At 35.5% G+C, this 21,910-nt stretch overlaps 1 protein-coding gene across 1 annotated transcript in view; it reads left to right on the top strand.

The window, feature by feature from the left end:
• The window catches only part of ttn.2 (titin, tandem duplicate 2), a 314,983-nt gene that overhangs the window by 124,827 nt on the left and 168,246 nt on the right, over positions 1 to 21,910 (top strand). The window contains exons 105-124 of the mRNA XM_078404016.1: positions 1,272 to 1,562; positions 3,993 to 4,280; positions 4,619 to 4,906; positions 5,894 to 6,184; positions 6,855 to 7,142; positions 8,963 to 9,052; positions 9,145 to 9,427; positions 9,699 to 9,882; positions 9,989 to 10,075; positions 10,173 to 10,440; positions 10,535 to 10,795; positions 10,888 to 11,097; positions 11,595 to 11,672; positions 11,761 to 11,787; positions 12,004 to 12,048; positions 13,997 to 14,017; positions 16,127 to 16,201; positions 17,662 to 17,736; positions 19,328 to 19,402; positions 20,561 to 20,635. Coding sequence (XP_078260142.1) covers positions 1,272 to 1,562; positions 3,993 to 4,280; positions 4,619 to 4,906; positions 5,894 to 6,184; positions 6,855 to 7,142; positions 8,963 to 9,052; positions 9,145 to 9,427; positions 9,699 to 9,882; positions 9,989 to 10,075; positions 10,173 to 10,440; positions 10,535 to 10,795; positions 10,888 to 11,097; positions 11,595 to 11,672; positions 11,761 to 11,787; positions 12,004 to 12,048; positions 13,997 to 14,017; positions 16,127 to 16,201; positions 17,662 to 17,736; positions 19,328 to 19,402; positions 20,561 to 20,635 — 3,300 coding nt within the window. The remainder of the gene's footprint in view (positions 1 to 1,271; positions 1,563 to 3,992; positions 4,281 to 4,618; positions 4,907 to 5,893; positions 6,185 to 6,854; positions 7,143 to 8,962; positions 9,053 to 9,144; positions 9,428 to 9,698; positions 9,883 to 9,988; positions 10,076 to 10,172; positions 10,441 to 10,534; positions 10,796 to 10,887; positions 11,098 to 11,594; positions 11,673 to 11,760; positions 11,788 to 12,003; positions 12,049 to 13,996; positions 14,018 to 16,126; positions 16,202 to 17,661; positions 17,737 to 19,327; positions 19,403 to 20,560; positions 20,636 to 21,910) is intronic.

Raw genomic sequence — 21,910 nt, 5'->3', positions numbered from 1 at the left:
TGAATTTCACAGGAGAATGCTTCTTTTGCAATCTCAAAATTATGCTAACAAATCATGGTCAGTTTTTATTTTGCATGTGAAATTCTTATTTTGCCTTTCCTGGCTGCAGCTTAAAAAACAAATCTATGAAAAGTAATATAAAAAAATAGAGGTAATATTTTAATATCATTAATTCTTTATTTTGTTAACGTATCCGTTTCTATTTATTTCCTGATGTGTATGCTTAGCTTTTAAGAACCAAGAATGAGAGCAAGACGAGGCCGTACAGTCTGCTCCATCAGTTAACAAGAAAAAGGCTGAACTTCTGTATCTCATCCAATTTCCTGTCCAATTTCCTAGTCCTCTTTGTTTTGAAAGTGCCCAGTGCAGGTTATTCCCACGAGATGGGAGTTGTTGCCATATTGGCATTTTCCATAATGTGATGCTGCAAAACTTTGGGTGGTGATTAGTGAATTGTGTAAGGACACATTTTCATAACCTGGCAAGAGCCAGGCCTTGAATGTATACAGTGAGTGGGCGAGTGATCACATTTCAGTCGTAGAAGAATAATATCACTGAAGAAATAAAAAAATCTACGGATCTGTTTATTCAATCTGGTTCCTACCTAATTTGCTGTTGCTTTTACCAGGATTCAATGCAAAGATCCTATCCTAATGATTTTCCACATTGTGGAGTTCAGCAGCATTCGTATTCGATTGTGCAAAAAAAGAGGCCCTTTTCTGGAAACGTGCTATCAGCTGGCAACAGGTTTTACCAACTGTAGTGCTTGCCAATTATTTTATTAGTTTTTAATTGGTAGACATTCAGAGATAGATTCAAAACTATTAAATTGAAGTAAATAATGAATTATTTAAATTAAAAAAGTAAGTTTTTAAATGATTTAAAAATAGAAATGTTACCTAAAACACATCAAAGTACTCAAAAGAACACAACAAACCAAAGGAAATACAAAATTAAAAATGCCAATTTTATTGACAAACTTTTCGCTCTGCAATTCCCGTTAAAATAAACATTGTGTTAGATCTTGCCCTTGTGTTAGTCTGACCCTTGCCCATGATCCAAGAAACAACTTCCCCAATGTAATGTCAAATTCTGCTTATTGGGTTCAGCATTACAGTGAATGAACAAGAAGTCCATGTTAATACTCTGGAAACTGAAAAGTATAATTTCAATAATTGAAATTGTTCAAACAAAAACATCAGTAAAAGTCAGTTTACCCGAGGCCCATTAGTTCTATATGATATTCACAATGCTACTTCTTTCTGTTGCAGATTATTTAATTCCACCAAACTTTACCAAAAAACCTCTTCAAACAATACAGGAATCAGAAGGAAATTCCATAAATATTGAAGCTCGTGTTTCAGGTTCACAACCAATATCTATAACCTGGTTCAAAGATGAGCAAGAAATTTTGCAAACTGAAAATTACAAATTATTATTTAAAAATAATGTAGTACTATTGAACATTAAGAATGCACAGCTTGCTGACTCTGGTGTCTATACATGTGAAGCATCCAATAAAGCAGGCACTGCAGAGCTTAATGTGTCTGTTCTGATTCAAGGTTAGTGAAGGGATTAGTTATTGTACGGGATACAAATGCTTTTGTTTCTTCAGTCATATTTATTGGTATTTGTGTTGAAGTATTGTTAGAAATGTATTCATTTTAAGGTACAAAACCCAAAAGGGAAAGTGATTAATCCATGGTTCACAAGAGAAATTGAAGACAGTATCAAATAAAATGAAGACTCTTATATACATGACAGAAATTTCAGTAAGCTTGAAAATTGTGAGCATTTTAGAACTTAGTAAAGGTGGGTTCAGTAAAGAAATTGATAAAGAAAGACAACATGGATTTGAGAGTAGACTGTAAAGAAACATAAAATGGATTGTAAAGACATTGAAGGATAGGTTAAAAAAATAATATGGCAAAATGTGGGCCTTTACAGACTGAGGGAGCAGAATTTATATTGGGAAATAAGGAAACGTAAGACATTTTGCATCTGGCTTCATGAAAGAAGATACACAACCTATAATAGAGGATTGAGTGTCCAGCAAAAAAGCACAACTGAAGGCACCGATTACAGTATTAGACAAGAAATAGTACTAAAAGAGTTAGTGAACTTGAAAGATGCTAAATACAAAGGAACAGATGATCTACATATTTTTTGAAATTTGAAGGAAGTGGATTTAGAAGCAAGGATTCTGAAGAAGGGTCTCAACCCAAAACGTCACCCATTCCTTATCTCCAGAGATGCTGCCTGTCCCGCTAAGTTACTCCAGCATTTTGTGTCTACCTTAGAAGCAGGGATAGTTCTGCCAATCTTTTTTCAAAGCTGTATTCTGGACCTATTGCTGTGGATTGGAAAGTAGCAAATATGACATGACTATGTAAGAAAGGAGATCAAGAGAAACGGTACTACCTGTGACAGTGGTAGAAAAAGTACTGGAAACTACATTGAAAGATTTAATAACAGGACACCTTGAGAAGGATAATCAGATTGAAAAAAGTCAATAAGGATTTATGAAAGGAAAATCATGTTTGACTAAGTTACTGGACTTCTTTAAGGATGTGACCAGTAGAATAGATAAAGACAAACAAGTGGATTAGATTTATGCTTTCAATAAGGCAGTTGGTCAATAAGATCAGAGCACATGGATTTTAGAGTAATATGCTGACATGGATTGAGAATTAATTATTGGACAGAAAGCAAGGAATGTGAAGCAATAGTTCCTTCTCAGGTTGACAGGCTTCAATTAGGTAGTAGCACTATCCAGTAATAACACTTCCACTGATGCTTTGGCACCAGCTATTCACAATCTATAACAGCAATTTGGGTGAGGGGACCAAACACTGAATTCCCAAATTTGTTGATGATAGTAAACTAGGGGAGATTGTGAATATTGGACTGTCATGTGGGGAAGCTATGTACGACTGAAAGAGTGGGCATGAATGTGGCAAGTGGAATATAATGTGGAAAGGTGTGAGGTCATTCATTGTGGGGAATGCAACAGAAAAGTAGAGTATTTGTTAAATTGAGAGAGATTGAGTGGTGTTAATGATCAATGTGTGTGTACAAAGCCACTGGACCAACATGCAAGAGTAGCAAGGGATGGGGAAGGCAAATGGCATGTTAGCCTTTACAATGGGAGGATTTCATCACAGGAGTAAGAAACTCTTATTGCAATTGTATAGTTGGTGAAATCGCATCTGAAGAATTGGTTACAGTTTTGGTTTCCTTACTCAACAAAAGATGTATTTTCCAAAGAGAGAATGAAAGAAAAATTCGCTAAACTGATTCCATGGATTCTGCTTTCATCGAAGAGAGATGGGATTATATCCTATAGAGTTTAAAAGAATGAAAAGTGATGTTACAAGAATTTTAAAAACTGATTTGAAATGAAGACTGTTTTCCCTGATTGAGGAGTCTAGAACCACGATGTTTGGGCCTCAAGTAAGCCATTTCAGCTGAGATGAGGAAATATTACTCTGCTGTGGCGAACATTTGGAATTCTCCAGCTCATAGGGATGTGAAGTCTCAATTGTTATGTTCATTCAAAACATCACTGGATGCCCCGGAGCAGGTGCAAGGGGCTGAATTGCCTATTCCTGCTCCATTTTCTTGTGTTTTCCATTATTCATTATTCTAGTGTGCAATGGAATTTAAAAATCCTTGCCTATTGTAAACACCTCTTGCCAACATTTCATTTAAATCGTATTTTTCAACCAGTGGTTTTTCAACCTGGCTCGAAGGGCCAAATGGCCTACTCCTGCACCTATTTTCTATGTTTCTATGGAATGAATGTTTAAATTGGCTTAGAGTGGTTGGCTGCATTGTACAAGTGGATGTCAAGCTTCTTATCTGTTGCTTTCATGGTGCGTGATCGTTGGTGTGAAGATCTTGATATCTTTGTACATGAATCACTGAACTTTAGTATGGCAAGCAAGTAGGATGGTTAAATGGTCTTACTCCGTGACTATTTTATTTTACAGAGCATAAAACTCCACCTTCTTTCTTAAGAAAAATTGAGAATATGGAAGTAACTCTTGATTTGCCAGTCACATTTGAGTGTTGTACAGCTGGTTCAGCTCCAATTGAAACTTCTTGGTTTAAAGACGGTGTAAAATTGCTGCCTGGAACAAACTTAATTATATCTTTCATAGAGAATGAAGCAACTCTTAAAATTCTTAAAACTGAGATGAATCATGCTGGTGAATACACTTGCAAAGCTTCAAACATAGTTGGAATTGCTTCATGTAGTTCGAAACTAGCTCTCAAAGGTATGTTGGGTTAAATATTTATCAAGGCACCTAGAATTAATGAACATTTATCTTAACTTTAACATCTGCTTTGATCTGTCATTGACAGACCCTATTACTTTGTAATTGATACTTTTGTAATGACTCTTCTAACTCTTTTCTATAATGTTTTCGGTGTCTAGAGTTGCCCCTCTATGTTTGGTTAAATATATGCTTGTTCTGATTCCTTGCTTAATTAGCAGTTACCTTAATTTTCTGGTATTTACTCTTCAATATCTGCTTTCCACATTTATTGCTGTATGTTATTATTTTACTGTTTATACATTTACAATAGAATAGAATTCTTTTTATTTTTTCAGAGTCTAGAGTTGCTCCTCTATTTGACAAAAAGCTAGAGCAAGTGGAAGTTACAATTGGGAAAACTGTGGACCTTGAATGCCACTTAATTGGCTCTTCCCCAATTAAAGTTACTTGGTCGAAAGATAACAAAGAGATTCGATCGGGTGGCAATTACAAGATAACGTATGTGGAAAATACAGCTCATTTGATAATTCTGAAAGCAGACAAGGGAGATGCTTGTCAATACATTTGTGAAGCCAGCAATGATCTTGGAAAGGATTCCTGCAAAACTCAAGTGACCGTGAAAGGTTATTGCTCAATAATAATTATAATACTTTACTGTCTAGTACATCTTATGAGCCCAGGTTTTATTATTTATGAAATAAATGTTTCATTTTACATCTTTTTAAAATTATTTTTGTCAGTTTTGTTATGTTTGTAAGTGGAATGCCAATGGGTTAAAAAAGCAAATCTATGAGAAATAGCATTACCTGTAGAGAGATTTTCCCAATATTGATTATTCTTTATTTTAAAAAGACACCTTCTTCAACCATTCTTTCTTGAGGTATAATTATAATGTTTAAGAATGAAAAAATAATGGCAGTACTAAACCAAATAACATGCTCAACAAGAGCAAGGCTGAACTTCTGATACCAATGCTTTTCTCTCATGGAAAATTAATACCACTGAAGATATGAGATAAATAATCTATGGATCATATTGTGCATGAGACACTGACTGTTGTCTCTCTACGTCCACTCTTACTAGCACTTATTGCAGAGGCCCCAATTTGTTGGTCTTCTTCATTCTGGAGTCCTATAATATTTCATCAGGTGGCAGAGAAAAAATGCCCTTTTTCGAAAATTCCTGGCAGGTTACAAAGCTGGAGATGAAATACATTGATACTATTTTTAAATGCAAGTAATTAAAAAGATAACAAAATTATTTTAAAATTAATCAAAAATAAAGATGTTAATTAAACACACAAAATTATTTAGAAATTATTATAAACACCAAAACAAAGCAAATACAAAATTAAAAAGTAGCACATTTCTGTTTTCCTCCTAAAATTTTTATTTAACAATCTGCATTAAGTCTGTACAGTTCACAGTTGGCTTAATCTTTTGTTGATTCCAGGAAGTAATTTCCCCAACTTAAATGACAATAGGATGGAACATTAGTTGAACTGCCATTTCATTGGCAGCAGATCCAATTGAAACTACTGACAAAAGTTAGCATGATCCAGGCCCATTAGATGTGTGTGATATTCATGATGCTACTCTTTTCTCTTACAGATCGTAAAATTCCTCCAAGCTTTACTAAAAAACCTCTTGAAACAATACAGGATTCAGAAGGAAAATCTATAAAAATTGAAGCTCGTGCTTCTGGTTCACAACCATTATCTATAACCTGGTTCAAAGATGAGCAAGAGATCTTGGAAACTGAAAATTACGAATTATCCTTTAAAAATAATGTTGTCATTTTGAACATTAAGAAAACACAGATTGCTGATTCTGGTGTCTACATATGTGAAGTGTCGAATGATGCAGGCACAGCAAAGTTCAATGTGTCCGTACTGATCAAAGGTCAGTGATGGATATTCATCACTATCAGGAATGGAGAAGCTTACACTGGCAAATTCTGTTTTGTTGAATCGTTTTTTGTTTAGTCTTGATACCATTTATTTAATGTCTAATAGACATAGACATTCAAAAATCCTTGCATGTTGTCAACTTTTCTTGTACAGATTTTGTTTAAACTCTGCCTTTTAATCAATGACGCTGTGGAAAATATATAGAAATTATTTGTTGTTCATTTTTCAGAGTTTGTGTATTATTGGGGTTGGGACAGCATTTATTGCCCATTCCCAAATGTCCTTTTTTAGATTGTAGTGAGTCATGTTCTTGAGGAACCCTAGCTAGTCTCATTCTTCCATTTACAGAGGCATCATACTATGTCATCTATCTTTTGTTGTTGGGCACTTTTCATCATTTCCTGGATAGGTCAGTAGATGAAATTCTGTGTAGTGGATGAGTTCTAAAGAATAACAAATGTATTGCCTGACGAAAATGCATACATCCCTTGCATTATTGAAGGCCATTTATAATATTGAGCAAGTCTGCCGCTAAGTATTTCCAGATGAAAGGGAAAATGTATTGTCTGGAAATGGCAAAATCACAAGGGGGAGAGGGAATAAAAGTGATAATGAAAATTTTAATGGATTAACTATTGACATTTCTTTTGTTGTTGTTTTAGAACTTAAGAAGCCACCTGTCTTTGATATTCCACTTGAACCGATGACCATAACAGAAGGAGAGTTCTTGCAGCTAAAATGTCATGTTCATGGGTCTGAACCAATTAAGGTCCAATGGTTCAAAGATAGGAAAGAAATAAAACCATCTGAAAAACTGAACATGACTTTCATAGATGGCACAGCTACAGTTGAAATTAAAACAGTTGCAAAAACAGATAGTGGTGACTTCCTGTGTAAAGCCACAAATGAGGCTGGAACTGACAATTGCAAAGCCAAGCTAACAATCCAAGGTATGGGGTAGTTATGAATTAAATTGTTATTATTATGTGAGTGATGTATGGATGCCACAAATTTGTAAAATCATGGTTTGCTAAACATTCAACTTCTTGAATTTTAATGTATTAAGTCTGAAGAGGGTCTCGACCCGAAACATCACCCATTCCTTCTCTCCAGAGATGCTGCCTGACCTGCTGAGTTACTCCAGCATTTTGTGTCTACCTTCAAGGCAAAATTGAAGTTGCCTTGAGATCTTTATTGTATTGAAAGACAAAGGATGATTCCTTGGCAATGTAGTTTTGATCTTGATGGCTGAAACAACCAACAATCAATGGTTATATTTATGAAATGAATTGAATTCACAAATTGAATTCATAAACTAATTGGACTCTTGCATGTGCCTAGCTGCCACATTTTCATTCCTTCACTTGATTATTCTTAAGAGTAATCATGTATAGTCTTTATGCCGACTGGTTAGCATGCAACAAAAAAGCTTTTCACTGTACCTCGCTACATGTGTCAATGAACTAAACTAAACTAGATAGTGCCATAGAGAAGACAGATTTATATTTAATTGTAGCTCTGTTCGTTACAATGCTCAATACCATCACTTCTGTGTTTCAAAACTTACTAAATGTTTTTCATATTGCCGCAGAAATCTTTTTTTAGTTGCATTACCGAAGAATTTTATGTGTTCTTTTTGTTTGCTAAGCATAAAACAAGACTTAACTAATTCTTGTTATGAAATGTTAATGCATGTAATTTTAAAGCATGAGATATATCATATAAGTAATTATTAACATATTCACAGTAGTACAACTTCATGTTCATGTGTAATTATTTTTTATATACCTTGATGAATTATTTGTATATCGATAACTGGTGGACACATATATCGACCACACATATATATATCAAAACAGATAAGAGCGCAATACTTTTGATTTGTAAAACATGGGGGTAGGTCTGCCCACCACCTTCTTACAATTAATGTAATTACAATGTGTAGCTATTGTATTGGTACAACCACAAGGATCCAATTGCCTTTCTGAATGGGAATCTTTATGACTGCAAATGTCATTTTGCATATAAACAGACATGTTCCAGCCATTGCCAATTAGTAACAAATATATGGATATGTGGCTGATGTTTTTCTTTATTCTCATTGATTGAATCTTTCTCTGTAGGTCCTGAATGGCTTTATCAAAAATATCTATAGTAATTAAATATTACAATTAGATCCACGTCACCATGGAAAGATGTGGAAAGAAATACTTGAATTCTAATTTTATAAAGAAAATGCATGAGTTTTATGCCAAACAATGTGCTGATGTGTATTTGTAAAATTGCAATCTTTTGGGGAATCAAGAGTGGTACATTTATCATTTTGAATATTAACTCCAAAAATCCAATATGTAGTGTTTGCTTCAGAGGTTAAAGTGCACAACATCTGGAGCATTTTGAACATGCCCTCTTCCATTTTTATTGGAGATAGGATAAAGGACAAGCAGCCAGTCAGCTTGGAGAAATTGTTTCATTATTTAAATTGCCTTATTTTAAGAGTTCTTTTATTTTTAACTGCAAGCAGTAAAGTTACTCGGCCTTTTGAAAATGGCAGCTGAAAGTAGGTGAGTATAGTTGAATATAGTTGGAAGAAACTATTTTGTACCACGATCAAAATGATGGTACTAATGTTCTAAAAACTTTTTTTGCATTCACCTTCGATAAATTTGATTTTTGTACAGAGCATACATTCATAATACTTTTGAGAAATGGTGTACTGGATTATAGTAAAATTGGACCTCTGAAATTCTTTTAATTTGTTCTGATTTAGAAAAAAAGGCAGCTAGGAAAGTGATTTCTCCACCACAACCTGACCAGATCTTCTTCATTGAGAAACCAAAGAACTTTAAAGGAATGGAAAGTAAGTGCACTGTTGAATATTTTTCCTGTTATTGTGTTTGTTCAATTTTTTTGCAAGATGCAATATTTAAAGAAGTCATTTTTACATTTCAGAGGATATAGCAACATTTATTGCCAAGGTTGGTGGTGATCCAATTCCAAATGTCAAATGGATGAAAGGCAAATGGAGGCAAATGAACCATGGTGGTCGAATTATTGTCCAACAAAAGGGGCAAGAGGCCAAACTAGAAATCAAAGATGTGATAAAAACTGACACTGGACATTACAGATGTGTTGCATCCAGTAAATTTGGTGAAATTGAAAGTGGTATGAACTTAGAAATAGAAGAGAAAAAAGAAATTATTGTTGAAACAGACTTTAGAGCAAAGTTGAAGAAGTAAGTGTTTTGGTTTAGGTGTCACTAATAAAGTCTTGATTTTTCATTTGATGACTATCTTACTTGATTATTTGCATAATGTAACTGAATCTCACTTCAATTTAGCATTTTTCTTCATGATGATTTCTATTTAATAGAGTGGATACATTTAAGTGACAAATCTGATAGTAATAGACTGATTTTAGTATTGATATATTGATTTATGTACCTTTTAACATGCAATTTTTAAAATAGAACAATAATGAATTAATTTTGCCATTTATCTTAAAAGAACACCATCCAAGAAAAAGGAAGAAGAAGCAGATAAGGATATTGATATTGTTGAACTTTTAAGGAATGTTGATCCTAAGGAGTATGAAAAGTATGCTCGTATGTATGGAATTACTGATTTCCGTGGACTCCTACAAGCCATTGAACTATTGAAAGCTAGCAAAGGAGATGAAACTCACAGAGTGGTGCGTACGATTATGTTTATCAGTGCCATATGACATTATACTGTTATGCAGAATAGGTGTCTTACATTCATGCTTTGTAACTACCTTTAATTGGTGCTTTATTAAGGAGGTGGAAGAACTGGACAGAGGTCCTGAAGAAGAGGAGTTTAATGAACTAATTCAATATATCCAGCATAGAATAGAAAAAGTCGAGGTAAGATTTCCATCATTATAATGCAATAGTTACCTAAAATTATATTCCATTGGGGAGTTCCCTTTTTGACATAAATATTTATTTATTCTCTCTGCAGCCTATTGAATTAATCAAGGATATTGAAGATCAAGTTGTACGTACAGATGCAGATGCAGAGTTTGAATGTGCCATAAAAATAAATTATCCTGAAATCAAACTTTCCTGGTATAAAGGGACTGAAAAATTGGAATCGAATAGCAAGTATGAAATTAGTATTGATGGTGACATTCATCGTCTAAAGATTAAAGACTGTGCTCTGCAAGATCAAGGCAACTTCCGCATTGTCTGTGGCCCGCATATCTCAAGTGCAAAACTAACTGTTGTTGGTAAGTGGTTATTATATTTATATTTTTATTTCTAAATGTTGTTTGGAAACTTTTTAACTCGTCTAATTTACTTAAATCGGTTTGTGTTCTCCAGAACCTATTGTTGAACAGCATCTTGAAAATCTTTCGGGAAAGGAAGGCCATATTTGTATCATGGTTTGCCAGTTTTCCTTACCAAATCTAAAAACTGAGTGGTTTAAAAATGGGAGGAGAATTGAGGGGCAGGGCAGATATTCCATAGATGTTGCGGATAAGTTGCAGAAAGTCACTATTAGTGACTTGAAACCAGAGGACCAAGGCCGATTTACTTGCAGGTTTGAAGATCAAGAGACAACTGCTGATTTAAATGTTCAAGGTTTGTAGCTCTATAAAATGGGGTTATTCTAATTGTATTTTGAGAGTGGATTTTTTATATGAATTTTTGTTTGTGTTTTTTATGTGTTGTAGCTCACCCAATTGAATTCACAAAGACAATTCAGGATATTGTAGTGAAAGAGCATGAGTCAGCTGTATTTGAGTGTGAAGTGTCTTTTGATGATGCCATTGTAACCTGGTTTAAAGACACAGTGGTGCTGAAAGAAAGCGCAAAATACAGCTTCAGAAGAGAAGGGCGCCGGCATTTTATGACTATCCATAATGTAACAACAGAAGACGAAGGTTTGTTTATTGTAATAATTTAATCTTATTTCCATTACTGTGGTTATTTATTATTTTTATTTTTTTTACCTCCCGAGGCTAATTTACAGAGAGGCAATTTGAATTAGAGAAATTATGTTAAATTTAATTTTGAACCTTGATCAGCTCTGAGAAGTACAAAAATGATTTACAAAATCAAAGCAGAACTTGTTATCAGAATAAAAAGAACAACTAAGTATAACAAGTGACCCGATAGAGGTATTCAGAAGTAAGAAGGAAGAATATAAATAATGGATAAGATGTATATGAGGGATTCCAAACTAGAAGCCATTAGAATAATCAAATAGGGAGACTGGGAAAGTTCTTTACCTCAGGTATAAATCTTGAAATTTGTTACCACCTCCCTTGACATCATTAAGGCCTTTTGTTTCTGTGCTGTATGTATTACGTAATTCCACAATATACGATTTTCCATTGAAATATAGATAAATAACAGAGTACAAAATTATTTTCTTTAGGTGTTTATTCTGTAATTGCTCAACTTGAACCAAGGGGTGAAGCTAAAAGTACTGCAGAACTCTACGTATCAAGCCAAGGTAGGTACATTTGATGATTAAAACAATTTTTCAGTGATACTGTAATTTTTCTTTAACTAATTTATCATTTAAAATCTGATTATTACAGAAATCAATTTACAGCAAAGGAAACCTGGTATGTAATCTTATAAAAATTTCATATTCCTATTATCAAATTTTCAGCAAGGTTGGCATAAATCATGAACAGCATTAGCTGTATTTGTCATCTCTTTTTGTTTACATTTTCTCAAAATAATGGAAATTTAATATTTTGCAATAAATCGTTCAAAAATATTGAGAAAATAAATCAACATGATCAACGAGTAAAAAATCTTCCTTTTGTATTCTTTAGATGTTCCGGATATTGGAATTCCATTTGAAAGAAAACCATCTCCAGGTAAAACAGAAGTTAACTTAGGATTCTAACATCAAATATATTTGGCCTCAACCGAAACATTTATTGCATTGTAATTTGGATAGAAAGCAGCTATTGATAGGACATTACTGGAGCAATTAGATGAATAAATGTGCCCAAAGTACTTTGGCATATTTGGGTACTGGTAGTTTGGGCAAGACTAGTGGAAGGGAATTGGGATTATAAAAAAATTATAAAGAAACCCTGCCATTTTCCTTATTTCTAGTTAACTTCCACAGGAGGCCAAGATATTGAGTATTTTAAAGTGGAGATTGATAGGGTGTTTGATTAATAAGGGTGCTAAAGGTTACAGGGAGAAGGTAGGATAATGGGGTTGAGAGAGAAAACTAGATCAGCCATGATCGAATGACGGAGCAGGCTCAATGGCTCAAATGGCCTAATTCTGCTCCCATGTCTTAACAACTAATTATATATCTGCAATTCTTTAGTGCCTTTGGCCTTCTTGCTACCCTTGCACAGTTCAATCTCAGTTGCCAAGTAACGGTTACAGAACTTTCTGAGAACAAGGCGAGAGATGGATTTAGATGATGACCATGTAGGCTTCTCAGTGTGGAAACTGCAGTAAATGATTGCATTAGCTCAAAACATATACTGTATTGCACAAATTTGAAAGATGACACTAAAAATTAGTTGGCATCAGGGTTGGATGGTTGCTGCTGCCTTGAGAGAGAATATGCAAGTTCATGCTTCGTACAGCTACTGCTACTCTGTCCAACCAGCACCCCAGCAATTGTAGTAATCTGTCAGAGATATGATTGTTAGCTTTTCATGCATAGCAATGGCTAGCCTTGCTCTTCTACTCGAAGTCTCTGAGTCATTGCTGCTGATACTACGTTAGAAGAAGCAGCATTGCCCTTTTAAATGTTGAATTGTGATTGGACCTGAAAGCTGCTCATGGGATTGCCCACTACTTCAATTCTGGAAAGTATGGAGTCCAACTTAGCATAAAGATCTGGCTCGTTGATGATTTTCCGTCATGGTTCTCTTTGGGTTAAACTTTTCATTAGATATGCCCTTCAACCATAAAAGAGTGATGGGCGTGAATAAATATCGTAACATCAAAGCCTATTGGTGCATTTGTAACTATCTGGGAATGGCGACCTCTTTCTGCTTCCCAACTCCACTAAGGCCTCAAATATATAGGCGGCACGGTAGCGCAGCGGTAGAGTTGCTGCTTTACAGCGAATGCAGCGCCGGAGACTCAGGTTCGATCCTGACTACGGGTGCTGCACTGTAAGGAGTTTGTACGTTCTCCTCGTGACCTGCGTGGGTTTTCTCCGAGATCTTCGGTTTCCTCCCGCACTCCAAAGACGTACAGGTATGTAGGTTAATTGGCTGGGTAAATGTAAAAATTGTCCCTAGTGGGTGTAGGATAGTGTTAATGTACGGGGATCGCTGGGCGGCACGGACTTGGAGGGCCGAAAAGGCCTGTTTCCGGCTGTATATATATGATATGATATGATATGATAGTGACAAAAGTTTTTTCCTTGATCTCTCCCTGGCTGCTCTTCACATTTGCTACATCAGCTTTACTCACAGGCTCAACGCACATATTGATCCTCTTGGGTAGACACAAAATGCTGAAGTATCTCAACGGGATAGGCAGCATCTCTCGAGAGAGGGAATGGGTGACGTTATCGGGACGAGACCCTTCTTCAGACTTGATCCTCTTGTATGATTTTGGTGTCATCAAATTGAGGACCCATTGTAGTATTTTCTTAAATTTAGTTTGCAAAAAGTGTATCTAAGAACTACAATTTGGATTTATGATGCTTCTTTAGCTGTACATTTGAAGTTACGATTTTTCCTGTACCTCCCAATGTATTCTTTTTAGTTGGCTGTGTATATACATCCACCTTAATTATGTTGGTGTCATTAACTATTGACATAGTTTTACTTTTTTTTACAGAAGAATGGACAGAAGAAATAGGTAACATATTTGATATATTTGATTTTAATAAGCATCAGAAAGTATTTAAAGACCTAATCAAACATACCAGAATAGCATAATCTAAAAATGCATATAATTTCTTCTTCTTGTAGTAAGGTCTTAAAGTTATTTGGGATTTTTCTGAAGTCTTCTTGTCAACTGCACCAAAACAGTTGTACAAGTATAATTAAGAAAATATGGCTTTCCCCTATCAAAATACAACATGATACCCTTTGAGAAATATTTATAATTTTTAAGGTTATAATGTTTCAAGTTGCATTCAGAAGTGATTTCTACATTGGTAAGTGATGGAAAATTGGAAATATTAGATTATCATATCATATATATACAGCCAGAAACAGGCCTTTTCGGCCCTCCAAGTCCGTGCCGCCCAGTGATCCCCGTACACTAACACTATCCTACACCCACTAGGGACAATTTTTACATTTACCCAGCCAATTAACCTACATACCTGTACGTCTTTGGAGTGTGGGAGGAAACCGAAGATCTCGGAGGAAACCCACGCAGGTCACGGGGAGAACGTACAAACTCCTTACAGTGCAGCACCCGTAGTCAGGATCGAACCTGAGTCTCCGGCGCTGCATTCGCTGTAAAGCAGCAACTCTACCGCTGCGCTACCGTGCCGCCATGACCAGCCTTTGGGCACAAGCACCATACTTGATTTTTTTTCATTGGTTTTAAAAGGAACATAAGTATAACATAATGCCAGTAAAGAATTAATACCACCTCTAAAAGATTGATGTCAACCCAGCCCAGTTATGTTTTACAAATATCAAGACTTTGTTTGCAAACAGGAGGGAGGAAAATCTTTGTGCAGTAATCTACTGGAAATATCAGCAATTCTGTATCAAACTGCCAGAATTTTACAATACAAGCATCGCCAAGTTGGGGTACCCAGCCAATTGTAAACAGCTTTGAAATGTTGGCTTCGTGTAAATGGGTGACATAGCACCAAACTGCTACAATTCTCTAACCTGCCCACCATTAGCAATCCAGCAGTAGAGCACAGTTTGCAAAACCCAGCAAATATCTAAGTTAGACAAAATGCTGGAGTAACTCAGCCACAACCCATGCATTCCCTTCCCAACCTTTCCTTCAACAGCCAGCATGTCTATCCACTCATGCACTCATGGAACACATATTTATCCAGTTGGCCCCAGTAGCATCCATGCCCAATCCAAAAAATTTTAATCAATCGATGATAAACAGAAATTAAACTTGCCAGAAATTGGGCCCCATGCCCAAACTTAATAAAATCAGTAATTTGCATCCTCCAAATTAGTGACCCGAAACAGCTCCTAAATTGGAGCCCTGGGAATTTATATGGGCTTACATGAGAGTCAGATATGCATGGTGAGGCTAATTGCTTGTGGGTGAACACAGATACATGGTGGCTTGCAGCATTGCCGTAGAAGGTTGTGGACGCCAAGTCAATGGATATTTGTAAGGCAGAGATAGATAGACTCTTGATTGGCATGGGTGTCAGGAGTTATGGGGAAAAGGCAGGAGAATGTGGATGAGAGGGGAAGATAGATCAGCCATGATTGAATGGCGGAGTAGACGTAATGGGCCAAATGGCCTCATTCTGCTCTTATGAACATATTGCACCTCTATGTTTGCCAATCTTCATCAACTTTTACTCATTGCTTTATGTCATGATGAGGTCAATGTAGACCCATAAAAATTGAGGTGAGCTTTGGAATGCTTAAAAATGCATTTGTTCCTTTAGTTGCATTAATATGACTCCCAGCTGAAAGGGTTATCTTCCACAGAGAAATTGTGGCAGACACAAAGGCTATCTCTACATTATTCACCTTTCAAATATTTAAATTCTAATCATTAGAAACTTGATCTGATAATATAGATATGCAAATGGAGATCCTAGGCTTGTTTATTAAAGACACAATTTTACCATTTCAGCAGTTACCATTTCAGCAAAAGAGGGTTAAAATAGTATTTTGCTCAAATTATACTGATAAATTTAAAGATATCTTATTTCCATAAACTTATATTGCCTCGTCTAAAGTGTTGTCATGCATGAAACATATTCTTACTGATATAAGCTAATAGAATATATCTCTTTTACAGTCACTGAAATATCCAAGAGATATGAAGAAGTTACTTACACAATTCTGGAGGGAGATGAAGTTGATTATCAGAAAGGTAAAGACACAATTATGTTACCTTGATTAAGAGTGCATATTGTCTAAAATTACATTTGAAGAATGAATATTAGAGTGGGATGTCAAAGAGCTGCTGTCACTGATGGATTATAGGTAAAATTATTCAAGTTTTAGGAAAGATCCATGTTCATTGCCCAATTCAGTGATTTTATTTGATCAGATTTATTGTAACAGATAAGCATCTTATTTCTTTAATATATTTGCAAATGTGGCATTTTGTCTGAATTATTAGTAGCATAAACATTTTTACATTTTAATTTGCTGAGGCTGAACATATCACCTACAAAATGAAGCTTATGCAAAAGATAGTACCAAGTGACTAGAATTTATTTTTTATTTTAATATGTCGCTTTAATCATTTTATTCTTTAAAATTCTTTGTTCAAATAATGCCTATCTTGAAATTATTCTTTATCTTCTGCAAAAGAATACCTAACAGAAAGCCAAATTGTACTTTAGGTTTTCATAAAGGATTTGAACTTTGAAAATATGATTTAATGATTTATATTTTCAATTTAATATCTGATTTGAGGACTCCATATACGTGTATATATGTGTGTGTGTGTACATATAAGTCTTTACCATACCCTCTGAAGACTGTGTTTGTGTGTGTATGTGTGTGTGTGTGTGTGTTTTTAATCTATTGGATTCAAGGCAGATTTCAGGAACTATATATATTTTTTAAAGAATCACTGACTTGAATACATAATCACCTTAATCAAACATAATCCGTACCACAAGATATTTGTTTAAGAAAACACATATGGTTGAGTTCTATTTTAATAGAGGTGCACTCTGTCCTCTTACTGTCTTAATCATTTTGGTTTGCAATTTAATTCTAATTTCTCCTTTTTTTTAAATACGCTGTTGTATTTTCTTTCATGAAAGAGTCACTATGAAATTCAAAACCATGGGAATCCATTTACCACTTATACAGATGCTCCTCTACTTACAATGCTTCGACTTACGATATTTCAACTTTACGATGGTGCAAAATCGATACACATTCGGTAGAAACCGTACTTCGAATTTTGAATTTTGATCTTTTCCCGGGCTTTTCCCGGACTCGCAGACCTCTCCGCTGCTCAGACTGGCAGTGTCTTATGCGGTAGATACTCTCTCGTGATTCTGGGCAACGGCAGTGAGCCGCAGCTCCCAGTCAGCCAAGATTGGGAGCTGCCACGGCTATGATGTTTGGTAGGTTAGGTGTATTAAATGCATTTTCGACTGACGATATTTTCAATTTACGATGGGTTTATCGGAACGTAACCCCATCGAAAGTCGTGGAGCACCTGTATTCTTCCTATCAGTTGATTGTGCCTTGCGGTCTAATTTTATGTAATGTGTTTGTCCTATATGTTTAGTTTCGCTTTTCAAACATCTTGCAGATAATGTCCATTAGTTTCATTGTGCTTTATCTAATAATAACTGTTCTTTAAAGTGTTCAAGAAAGATGTTTCTGATGAAGTTAAGCCACTTACTGTTTCAAGAAAAGAAAAAGTTCCTCCAATGAAAGGTATGGGAATAAGCATCCAACGGTTTAAATATGTTCCTTGAAGAAGTAATCACACGATCAACAGGCTTTAGTCTGTGTGTTTCTATTGTGTGTTTATACACCGATCAGCCAAAACATTATGACCACTGACAGACGAAGTGAATAACATTGATTATCTTATTACAATGGCACCTGTCAAGGGGTGGGATGTATTAGGCAGCAAGTGAACAGTCAGTTCTTGAAGTTGATGTGTTGGATGCAGGAGAAATAGGCAGGAGTAAAGACCCGAGCCACTTTGATAAAGGCCAAATTGTTATGGCCAGACGACTGGGTCAGAGCATCTCTGAAACAGCAAGGCTTGTGGGGTGATCCCGGTCAGCAATGGTAAATACCTATCGACAGTGGTCCGAGGAGGGACAAACCACAAACTACCAGCGACAGGGAGTTGGGTGCCCAAGGCTCACCGCTGCGCGAGGGCAACGAAGGCTATCCGTCTGGTCCGAACCGACAGAAGGTCTACTGTGGCACAAGTCACAGAAAATTTTAATGGTGGTCACGGGAGGAATGTGTCACAATACACAGTGCATTGCACCCTGCTGCGTATGGTGCTGCTCACGGAGGACCAACAGCATATTAGGCAGGTGGTCATAATGTTTTGGCTGATCGGTGTATATATTTGTTTGGCTGCACTTGTATGCTCATATGTTTGTACATTTATGTGGAACCTGATTTGTATTTTGTAGCTTGTTTTGCTCGCTTTTTCATTGAATTAAGTAGACATATTGAATTAGAAATAGTAATGGTGAAGCATAAAATTTATAGATGCTGGAAATCTAAATAAAAACAGAAGATCAACAGCGCATGATTTATGTAAAGATCCCACTCCTCTAAGTGGAATATGAACACAAAATTCTGGAATAACACAACAAATTTAGCATATCTATGGAAAGTGAAACAGTTAATGTTTCAGGTTCGAGACTGTTCATCGTAACTGAGAAATTAACATCAATCTAGATGGCAGAGAGAGTAGGGGAATTGGTGTCTTAAAGGGAACTTCTCTGAAAGGATGAAAGCACTGCAGTATTAAGAGGCAGTTAACCCTTTATTCCTCAGTTTGCTCTCCCCTGCCATCTCTACTACCTGGACTAAACTGTATCACGTTCTCAGTTTTGATGAGGCTCTCGAACTTGAAGCATTAACTGTGTCTTTTTCCATAGATTTGCCTCGTGTTGTGTTTTTTTTAAGCATATTCTGTTTTATTTCATTTGGAGGAATAAGTTCTCTAGATAAATCATGTACACTGCCAGACATAATAACACCATAAGCTGTCTCAGGAAAATAGTGCAATTTTCATCAAAATAATTTGGATTAATTGAGAGTTTATTACTAAATACCTTGTAATTAATATACTTGAATTATTTAATAGGCTACATAAGGTGTAATCTACATATACCAGAACCATGATCATAATAATTGTATGATTGCCACAAGATAATGAACGTGTCATGTATTAGTTGCTTCCTTGCATTTAATTGTACGTGCAGGTGCAATTTAAAAATGTTCTGAGTGCGTGCCTCTGATATTCTTCTGTCCAAAAATTAAATTCTTAAAGTGCCTGAGGTTCCTGAGTTTGTTCCTGAAGAAATGAAACCAATTCCACAAGAAGAAAAGGTTGCTCCAATGAAAGGTACAAAGGAAGCCACATGCTTTATTCTACAATTATTCTTTGGATAAATGCTTCTGCCAATATGGCACTATCTTATAAAGTAGTTCAGTTAAGAGTTACTTTGTGTTTTGTTTGCGCATGTGTCCCATTTGTGCTATGTCAATCTGTTTTCCTTATTGAAATAATTTTGATAGTTTTATAATGATTACATTATAATCGAAAATCTCTGACATCAAATTGGGTAGTTGTAGTTGTTTGACGATGCACATGACATTTGTACGCCAAATAGGTAATTTCAGTCTTGTGGCAAAGTTGAATGCCAAATCCATGAAGATGCACCAAAACATGCCAGATAAGCAGATCATTGGAACAACTGATGTTCATTGATGATTGGACACCAACACTGCATTTTTGGAGCCTTGTGTTCCAACCAGACTTTTTTTTCAATTTGTGAAATAATCTGCACAACCCAACTCCAAACAGAACCATGTAAAATAATAATTATGCTCTGTACTCATACAACTCTGGAAGTAATTATCTCACCTGCACTCTCATAATTGTCAATGGTTGCCAGGCCCAACACCGCAATCAATATTTATGCAGCTGGATCCTTCCAGGCTATAACATGCGATGTTTCCAATGTATCTATAGTTCAGTTAGATATGAGTCAGCCTAGTGGGCAAACAGACTTGTAACATATTATAGTAAACTAAATCAGTAATTAGGTAAAAACATCATAATTATGTTGAAAGACTATTAACGTTCAGAACACGGTTTTCTGTTATCAGCTTGTCAAATATATCTTGAAGTAAACAGTACGATCTGTTCCAAAAACGTGAAAAGTCAGATTTATTGGAAAGTAACTCTAAGGACACCACGAATGTATGTAGAGGCTATGTAGTGTCCATAAAAACAATCATATATTTAGTGTTACCTGAAGTGATGGGTTGCAAAGCAATCAATTGGTCTATGGATTAATGTATATTAAGGTTGATTATAATTACTTCATTATCTAATGACATTTCATAAAACAATACCTTTTTGTACATTAGAACCAAAATACAAGATATTATTGTGTGATTTAGCACAATGGTAGATGGTTTCTTTTGTGTTTAATGTTGTGTGCGTCCCCGATCTTGTTACTTCATTGGCAATTTCTTTTCCAAACTTTTTTTTAAGTGCCTGAGGTTCCCAAGTTTATTCCTGAGAAAATTAAACCAGCCACACAAAAAGAAAAGACCACTCCAGTGAAAGGTATAAAAGAAAGGAAATGTTCTTTCCTTGAATTATTCTAGGTTTACAGGGAATTTATTTTGTCGCTGTCTTGTGAAGTATTTCTGTTCAAAGGTTACAGATTGCCAATGGTCTGCTACATGTTAATTTTATTATATGATATGTGGTCTAATTGTTTGCTGTAATTGTAATTGGTCCATTTGTTACTGTTTTGTGTTGTCTTTGTAGCTGAAATAATTTTAATACCTTTATATAGTAAAAAAGCAGTGTATAATTGTTCTTAATAGTGACCTTTATTTGCATGTGCTTGTGCATCAAAATAGCATCAGTTCTATACACACATATATATATATATATATATATATATATATATATATTTGTGATGTGACTTACACCAATAACTGTGTTAATGAAAATGACTGAGGCCTGCCTTTGAGAATGTAATATAAGTAGATTTTAATGCCCCGCAGTTTGAAACAATGATAAGGCATCAGGATTCTAATTTGGAGCTCTTTGCTCGAAATAATATGTAGTCATAAATATATATGTCTGCACTAGCATTATGGAATGTTATGTCCAAAACACGCCTCCTATGTCCATTATTTTCAAATGACCAATCATCCTGCTTACAGATTAGTTGATGAATGATTTCTTGTTTGTTTAGAAGCTGTATTTCAGGATACTGCAAAGCCAGTTGCTCCAGACAAGGTGATGGATATTTTTCATCCTCCATATTGACTGGAGAATAAACTGATAGATGCAGAGTAGGGTGAGCTATTGAAAGAAGGAAAAGGGAGGAGTGTGAGAAGAACGAAGGTGAGAAGGGCTGTCAACAGTTAACTGCATCTGCTCAGTGTTTCAGACTTGAGTTCCTCTAACTGGATCTCTTAGTATCAGAACAGGGCAAGAACCAGACTGGTTGATTAGACTAGGAATGGTGGATATGCAGACAGCCTAAGCCCAGAAAATGAGAGGTGATCTCATTGAAATTCACAAATTTCATGTGTTCTTGATGGAATAGATGTTCAGGTAATGCTTCCTTTGGCTGGAATGTCTAGAAGCAGGAGTCACAGTTTAAAATGTGGGCCGAACAAGAAGAGATGAGTAGAAATGTCTTCATCAGAGCATACTGTATCTTGAAAATCCTTGCCCAAGAATGGAGGCTCAGCTGTTGAAATGATCCAAGAAAGAAAATGATTATTTTTTACAAATTAAGGATATGGGCTTTGTGCAAGAAAGATAGAGGAGGCACACGAGGTTGAATAGACTTCTCTTGCTTTTGCTTACATTCATATT

The sequence above is a fragment of the Rhinoraja longicauda genome, chromosome 8, assembly GCF_053455715.1.
Source record: "Rhinoraja longicauda isolate Sanriku21f chromosome 8, sRhiLon1.1, whole genome shotgun sequence".
In the NCBI taxonomy this organism is placed as follows: domain Eukaryota; kingdom Metazoa; phylum Chordata; class Chondrichthyes; order Rajiformes; family Arhynchobatidae; genus Rhinoraja; species Rhinoraja longicauda.
This window is presented reverse-complemented; position numbering and strand designations above follow the sequence as displayed.